The 8827-nt window shown below is 37.6% G+C and overlaps 1 protein-coding gene across 1 annotated transcript; it reads left to right on the top strand.

Moving 5' to 3' along the window:
* Positions 1-1570: 1570 nt before the first annotated feature.
* Positions 1571-7477, top strand: LOC138666095 (zinc finger protein 665-like). The gene is made up of 6 exons (XM_069754222.1): positions 1571-1705; positions 2424-2576; positions 2699-2878; positions 2962-3085; positions 3759-3947; positions 5675-7477. The coding sequence occupies exons 2-6, from the start codon at positions 2493-2495 to the stop codon at positions 7333-7335; spliced, it is 2238 nt and encodes a 745-aa protein (XP_069610323.1). The 5' UTR covers positions 1571-1705; positions 2424-2492; the 3' UTR covers positions 7336-7477.
* The last annotated feature ends 1350 nt before the right edge of the window (positions 7478-8827 follow it).

The raw sequence follows: 8827 nt of genomic DNA, 5'->3' as shown, positions 1-8827 counted from the left end.
AATCAGTTTTTATGAAGAGGTAAGCTATAGGCTGGACCACGGTGAGTCATTGGACGTGGTATATCTCGATTTTTCCAAAGCGTTTGATACCGTGCCGCACAAGAGGTTGGTACACAAAATGAGAATGCTTGGTCTGGGGGAAAATGTGTGTAAATGGGTTAGTAACTGGCTTAGTGATAGAAAGCAGAGGGTGGTTATAAATGGTATAGTCTCTAACTGGGTCGCTGTGACCAGTGGGGTACCGCAGGGGTCAGTATTGGGACCTGTTCTCTTCAACATATTCATTAATGATCTGGTAGAAGGTTTACACAGTAAAATATCGATATTTGCAGATGATACAAAACTATGTAAAGCAGTTAATACAAGAGAAGATAGTATTCTGCTACAGATGGATCTGGATAAGTTGGAAACTTGGGCTGAAAGGTGGCAGATGAGGTTTAATAATGATAAATGTAAGGTTATACACATGGGAAGAGGGAATCAATATCACCATTACACACTGAACGGGAAACCACTGGGTAAATCTGACAGGGAGAAGGACTTGGGGATCCTAGTTAATGATAAACTTACCTGGAGCAGCCAGTGCCAGGCAGCAGCTGCCAAGGCAAACAGGATCATGGGGTGCATTAAAAGAGGTCTGGATACACATGATGAGAGCATTATACTGCCTCTGTACAAATCCCTAGTTAGACCGCACATGGAGTACTGTGTCCAGTTTTGGGCACCGGTGCTCAGGAAGGATATAATGGAACTAGAGAGAGTACAAAGGAGGGCAACAAAATTAATAAAGGGGATGGGAGAACTACAATACCCAGATAGATTAGCGAAATTAGGATTATTTAGTCTAGAAAAAAGACGAATGAGGGGCGATCTAATAACCATGTATAAGTATATAAGGGGACAATACAAATATCTCGCTGAGGATCTGTTTATACCAAGGAAGGTGACGGGCACAAGGGGGCATTCTTTGCGTCTGGAGGAGAGAAGGTTTTTCCACCAACATAGAAGAGGATTCTTTACTGTTAGGGCAGTGAGAATCTGGAATTGCTTGCCTGAGGAGGTGGTGATGGCGAACTCAGTCGAGGGGTTCAAGAGAGGCCTGGATGTCTTCCTGGAGCAGAACAATATTGTATCATACAATTATTAGGTTCTGTAGAAGGACGTAGATCTGGGTATTTATTATGATGGAATATAGGCTGAACTGGATGGACAAATGTCTTTTTTCGGCCTTACTAACTATGTTACTATGTTACTATGTTACATAAAATTTGATGTCCACACAAAACATGATGCCCACACAGCACTCCACACTGTATGATGGTCCCACAAAGCATGATGCCCCTCAAACTCACCAGCATACGTTATGATGCCCCCACAGACTCCACCATAAAGTATGATGACCCGACATTATATATCTTTTATTTTTCAGAGAACCCCAATAAGGGTGTGTGTGTACATGTATTGATTTGTCACTTGTTTGCCACAATTTCAAGGATTTACTAAAAAAAAGCACAATATTGACTTATGTAACTAATGTGTGCCAATTTTTTCCCAAAAAATAACTAGCTCCTGAAGAAAGGGGAAACCTCTCTGAAGAGTGGGCAAATCTCCAGGGTGCTGCAGAAACCTCTAATAAGGCAGCTGCTCTGGGTCTACAGTGGCAAGTAAAAGTTTGGGCTAAATTACTGCTATTGTGAACAGTTACGTAAGTTGAAGACTAAATGAACTCTAAAAGGCCTAAAGTTAAAGATGACGCATTTCCTTTGAATTTTAGACAAGAAATATATATATAAAACTATATCCCTGTGTTTCCTCACCTGAATCCCTCTTGAGTTTTGCGAATTTTGAATTTCTGACATTTTTGGGGGGTGAGCGCCATATTTTTCACTTCCACTTCTCTTGTAGTGACTGTATATATCACTATCAATGTATTCAAACTAGTTTTCTGGAGTAGCTGAAGCACCATATTCTTCAGCAGACAAGCCCAATCTTGTGGAATACAGCGCACACTACACCAGGTCTGTATGACCTCCTATAAAACCATCTCAAAGGGGTTGTCCTTTACTTCCATATTGAAGATCTATCCTTGCGATATGTCTTCAATAGCAGATCTATATGGGTTTGATACCTGACACCAAACACTTGTTTTTAGCTTCCATGAAAGTCTGCGGGCTGGGAGCGTCATTATGCAGGGAAAAATAGTTAGGGGGAAGCAGCACGGAGTCAGCAATGTGACTCTCAGGATCTATGGAGCTTCCAGAGATCAGAATCCCACCAATCATTAAGTTTTAGCATGTCCTATCAATATGGCATCACGTAACAAGATTATACCCCTCTTTGTTTTCCCTTATTACATTCAGTAATTGTACTTTCTACAAGGGATTTTGTATGATGTTACATCGGCTTATCTTGTTTCTATTTAGAGTCCGACAATATCGGATCTTCTCAGTGGAGATCTTCTATATAAGAGAATTATCCTGATTGCCCTGTCAATGATGGATAGAATCAGAGAAGGAAATATGGCAGAGACTATACTAAATCTCACCCTGGAGATCCTCTTCCGAATTACCAGGGAGGTGAGAGATTCTTATGATGTCACATTACATCATCTATGGTAATAACAGATGATATGGCCGAAGAGGTGAGGACTCTGGAATTGTCTGAAATAAGATTTATTAATGTGTCTCTCCATAAACAGAATTACATGATTGTGAAGAAGGAATCTAGTGATCACTGTCAGGCCTCTGTGCCTGAGGGATGGGCAGAAATCCTGAGCCCAATCACGGGGTCTCCATTGCACCCCCGGATACATGAGGACATCAATGACCAGAAAATCCTAGAACTCACCTACAAGATGATTGAGCTGCTGACTGGAGAGGTAACACTGCTGGGAATGCTGGGAGATTATACAGTGACGCTATGAAGGGATCGGGGGGATGACGGTGTCATTGTATGTGACAGGTTCCTATAAGGTGTCAGGACGTCACTGTCTACTTCTCCATGGAGGAGTGGGAGTTTCTCGAAGGGCACAAGGATCAGTACAAAGAAATTATGATGGAGGTTCCCCAGCCCCACACATCACCAGGTAACATGACAAAATGAGGCTATATTTTTACATATCTTATGTATTGAATTAATTTTAAACGTATTAATACACTGACAAGTGTGGTGCAGCAGTATTCACACTGCGGTGATGAAGCAGTGACCCAGGAAAAGTTCAAAACAAAGTGGGTTTAATGTCCAAAACTCACAGAAAAAACAGCACCCAGTATCCCTCGGATCATGGCTGGAAACAAGACAGTCCACATCCGAGACTGGTTGCCGTGGTTGACTACACCGCCATGTACGCTCAGGGGTGCCATGTCTTTTGGCTCCACTTGCCTGTGTTGCCTCACACAGGTAGAGATGTGCAGAGCCTTCTGCTCTGCACGCTTGCAAAAACCAAACTGATACACCCAACCCTCTGCTGCAGGGGTTTCTACAAACAAACCTGTGGCCTTAGGCCACATAGAAAACCAAGGGTCGGGGAAAGAAATGGACGACCCCACTACCATCTTGTCCATTTAAAAAATAAAAGCGCCCATGGCAGGTTTTCTTAAATCTGCCTTGGACAAATAGCTTGCCCAAGACTGACACTTCTATTTTGAGTATGAGCCCTAACCTTGTGACTTGTTATAACTGTAAGTTTGGGTAAAGCGTTATAAAATAGAAACATTTTTAAAGGTATTATTACTCAAAAAAAGTTTTATTTTTGTCAGATGACTTTACCAGGAGCTCAGCAGAACCTCTGAAATCAGATTTCATATCAGATAATCTTGATGTTACAACAGCTACGTATGAAGGGCCTGCTGTTATCACAGATATATCCTCATCTTCTGATTCATCACAGACTGATAAGCAAAATGAAATTCACATAAGGGTTGAGAAACCTCAAACAGCTCAGAAAGGTGAGAAACCATTTTATGTTGAGAATATGGAAAAAGTTATTACCAAGTTCAGAAATGTTTTTCCTGTGTGTGTGTGAATTTTTTTTCCCTAACTTACTGAATTAGTAATGGGGGCGTTTGATGTCAGCTGACATTACAAAGCTGACATCAACCTCAAAAACCATTACCTCGCTTGCCAACACACCAGGGCAAGCGGGAAAAGCTGAGGCTAAGTACCAGAATTGGCACATTTAATGGATGCGCCATTTCTGGGGCGGCTGAGGATTGATATATCCGTGGCTATTAATATCAGCCTGCAGCTGTCTACTTTGCCTTAGCTGGTTATTAAAAAATAGGGGGGACCCTACATCATTTTTTAGGGCCCCCTATTTTTAATAAATAGCTAAGGCAAATCAGACAGCTGCGAACTGATATTAATAGGTTGTAAAGCTGCATGGATATTGTCCCTTCCCAGTCTGAACATACCAGCTCACAGCTGTTTGTTTTCCCTTTGCGAGTTTTAAAACTGTGTGTCTTTTTAAATTTTTATTTTTAGTGTCAGGCCATGTCACATGTTGCACTGGTCAATCATAGCCATGCCATTAATTGACATGGCTGTGATGGAGCCGGCAGTGCCCACAATCTTGAAACATGTTGATTGGCTGCTCTGCAGCCTTTCAACAAGCTTTGTTAGACATCCGGAGTCAAACAGAAAACTGGACATAGATTAAGTAGTCTTTGTTTCAGGTCTGGTATCGGACACTAGAAGTCCAGTACAAACTTTGAACTTTTTAGTTAGGGTTCGCTCATCCCTACTTACTATACATCAGAGAGGTCACACAGAGAGAAGCCATATTCATGTTTCGAATCAAAACTTGTTTTACATCAGTGAAATGACACAGTGAAGAAGCCACATTCATGTGGGAAATGTTTTCACTAGGAATCACAACTTGTTATATACAGCTCTGGCAAAAATTAAGAGACTACCACATCAAAATCCTGTCATGGGCAGTCCAATCTCCAGACCTGAACCCCATTGAAAACCTCTGGAATGTAATCAAGAGGATGATGGATAGTTACAAGCCATCACACAAAGAAGAACTGTTTAAATTTTTGCTCCAGAAGCAGTGTAAAAGACTGGGGGAAAGCATGCCAAGACGCATGAAAACTGTGATTAAAAATCATGGTTATTCCACAAAATATTGATTTCTGAACGCTTCCTGAATTAAAACATTAGTATTGTTGTTTGTAAATGATTATGAACTTGTTTTCTTTGCATTATTTGAGGTCTGAAAGCACTGTTTTTTTATTTTTACCATTTTTCTTTGTCAGAAAAAAATACAAAATTTATTGCTTGGAAATTCGGAGACATTTTGTCAGAAGTTTATAGAATAAAAGAACAATTTACATTTTACTCAAAAATATACCTATAAAGAGAAAAATCAGACAAACTGAACATTTTGCAGTGGTCTCTTAATTTTTGCCAGAGCTGTATATAGAAGTCATATGAAGAAAATAATTTTCATACTCAGAATGTTAAAAATGTTTTACCCAAGAATCATATCTTTTTACTCATGACAGGACTCAGACGTGCCATGTTCAGAATATAGGAAATATTTTAATCACAAATTACATCTTGATTTGTCATTTTTGATGAAATTTCAGACATGTTTGGGGAAAATGTTACACAATATGAACAGACTTTTAAGGGATTATAACTCCAAAATAATAAATTTTATTATTGGCAGATGACTGTACCATGAACACAAAAGGACATCTTGATCTGAATATCAAAAGAGCTACATATGAAGAGCAAGCTATTATCACGTCATCTCCTAATTCATCTCAAACTGATAAAATGTCCTGGAGTCTTATAAACAGTCAACCAGATCACAAAGGAGAGAAGCCACATTCATGTTCAGACTGTGGAAAACATTATAAACTGAAAACGCATCTTATTATACATCAGAGAGTTCACACAGGGAAGAAGCCATATTCATGTTCAGAATGTGGGAAATGTTTTCCACATAAATCAACTCTCATTACACATAAGAGAAAACACAGAGGTGAGAAGCCATATACTTGTTCAAAATGTGGGAAATGTTATCGCCAGAAATCACTTTTAATTATACATAATAGAAGTCACACAGGGGAAAAGCCATATTCATGTTCAGAATGTGGGAAATGTTTTAGCCAGAAATCATATCTTGTTTTACATCAGAAAATACACTCAAAGGAGAAACCATATTGGTGTTCAGAATGTGGGAAAGGTTATATTCTGAAATCACAGCTTGTTATACACCAGAGAAGTCACACAGGTGAAAAGCCATTTTTGTGTTCAGAATGTGGTAAAGGTTTTACAAGTAAAGCACAACTTGTTATACATTATAGATGTCACACAGGGGAGAAGTCTTATTCATGCAAAGAATGTGGGAAATGTTTTACAGTTAAATCATATCTTGTTATACATCAGAGAATTCACACTGGTGAGAAGCCATATTCTTGTTCAAAATGTGGAAAATATTTTTCCCAAAAATCAAGTCTTCTTATACATGATAAAAGTCATACTGGAAGGAAGCTTTGTTCATGTTCAGAATGTGGGAAATCTTTTACTAAGAATTCAAGTCTTATTGCACACCAGAGAATTCACACAGGGGTTTTGCCATATTCTTGTTCAGAATGTGGTAAATTGTTTCGTAGTAAATCAAATCTGGTTTTACACCTGAGAATTCACACAGGGGAAAAGCCATATTCATGCCCAGAATGCAAAAAATGTTTTACTGGTAAATCAAATCTTATTAGCCACGAGAGAACTCACACAGAGAAGAAACCTTATTCATGTTCCCAATGTAGAAAATATTTTAAGCAAAAAGCACAGCTTAATAACCATCAGAAAAATCACACAGGGGAGAAACCATTTTCTTGTTCAGAATGTGGGATATATTTTAAACGGAAATGGAATCTTACAAGACATCAGAGAAGTCACACAGGGGAAAGGCCATTTTCATGTTCAGAATGTGGGAAATGTTTTAGTCTGAAATCGCATCTTGCTGCACATCAGAGAAGTCACACAGGGGAGAAGCCATATTCATGTTCAGAATGTGGGAAATGTTTTACGCATAAAACAAGTCTTGGTAAGCATCAGATAAGTCACACAGGGGAGAAGCCATTTTCATGTTCAGAATGTGGGAAATGTTTTACAAGTAAAACAAATCTTGATAATCATCAGAGAATTCACACAGGGGTGAAGCCATATTCATGTTCAGAATGTGGGAAACGTTTTAGAAATAAAACAGATCTTGTTAAGCATCAGAGAATTCACACAGGGGAGAAGCCGTATTCATGTTCAGAATGTGGCAAATCTTTTAGCCGGAAACAACATCTTACTAGACATCAGAGAAGTCACTGATGGAAGAGGCCATTTTCATGTTCTGAATGTGGGAAATGTTTGCACAAAAGTCAATTCTTATTAAACATCAAAAAATTCACATGTGGAAGTAGCAATTTTCTTTTTTCAATAGCAAATCAAACAAGATAAAAAAAAAATTACAGTCATAATAAAGTTAAATATATAAGGGAAAAGAGACAAGCATTAAAAACTAAATGATTGCGAAATGTATGAAATTATCAATAAATGTCTGTTAAGCAAAAAAGCAAATAGAATCGTGAAAACACCCCTATATATCAACCGTGTGCGTAGAATATTTCACATTAATACACTGTATATAATTGCGCCTGAAAACTTGTTTCTAATTGTTAGTGTTTTATTAAAACATTTGCTATTATAAAAATGAGTAGTAAGGGGGAGGGATGTTTCATCAAAAAGAAATCTGACAGGTGCCCCGCCCACTATCAAATTGATATCAAAGTGATATCAAATTGGTATCAAATTGATCTTATAGAGAATTAAATAGATATTGTATGGCTATCGTAGTGTATTAAGGGGAATAAAATAGTTATTATACGTCGATCGTAGTATTGATTACTGGCACGATTCCTACAAATTGATAACAAAGTGCGCTGTTTTATAAGCCGATTGATACGTTAATGAGAATTGTTTCCTTGTGCCTATTATTTTATAGGGCCAATAATTATTCCAAAGAGAAACAAAGTGGGATTGATCCGATAATCAGAATTTGATTGTGCCTATTATTTTATAGGGACAATAATTATATAGGTTTTTGCTGCAGCTATTATTTATATAGGGTCTATTATGTATAGCGTTGATATTATGCTTTTATTGTCAATTTGATACGCTAAAAAGGAGTAAAATAAAGAACGAGAGACGTGGTTTTCAGATAAAAGTTATAATGTTTATTGAACAAAATCAATGACTTTTTATAAAGATGTATGAATAAATTTCATTGTTCAATTAGAATCAATCAGTTATAACGCGTTTCTTGAAATCCACAATACAGAGCAATTAAACAAATCTTTTTTTCAGATAATAGTTATTTTCATTTTAATTAAATCAATTATCACTCAACACTCGCTATTACAATCATATAGATGAAAACATAATATTTCTTAGGCTACAGGCATTTTGAAGATTCCATCTTGTAGAGTCATTAGCAGCAGGTGTTACATAGGACAAAGTTCTTTAGCTATTCAAAGTTTTTTCAAGACCAAAAATAAGTTCATTTGTTTATCCAAAAAGCAAAAAATACCTTACAACTGTGCTTTTGTTGGCAGTCTGAGATATTACACTACACCGAATAAACATTTTCCTCAAGGAATCACCTGTTGCCTAGTTTAGGTTCTGAGTTGTAAAAGTCAACTGGTCTCAATTTGTTTATCCAGGAGTAAAGTCAGTTGCTCTCATTTCAGTAATGAATGTATTCATTTATTCATACTGAACAAAGAGCCCTGTATATTTGGTAAATATTATGATTATTACATAT

Source organism: Ranitomeya imitator, chromosome 2 (genome assembly GCF_032444005.1).
Source record: "Ranitomeya imitator isolate aRanImi1 chromosome 2, aRanImi1.pri, whole genome shotgun sequence".
NCBI lineage: Eukaryota > Metazoa > Chordata > Amphibia > Anura > Dendrobatidae > Ranitomeya > Ranitomeya imitator.
The sequence above is the reverse complement of the archived record's forward strand: the minus strand, read 5'-3'. Positions and strand labels throughout refer to the sequence as shown.

Bases quoted from the DNA above. Each gene is read 5' to 3' on its own strand.
- LOC138666095 (XM_069754222.1), top strand. From the start codon at position 2,493: ATGATGGATAGAATCAGAGAAGGAAATATGGCAGAGACTATACTAAAT. The intron at 2,879-2,961 runs GTAACACTGCTG...TGTATGTGACAG, and splicing joins TTGAGCTGCTGACTGGAGAG to GTTCCTATAAGGTGTCAGGA. The intron at 3,086-3,758 runs GTAACATGACAA...TATTTTTGTCAG, and splicing joins CCAGCCCCACACATCACCAG to ATGACTTTACCAGGAGCTCA.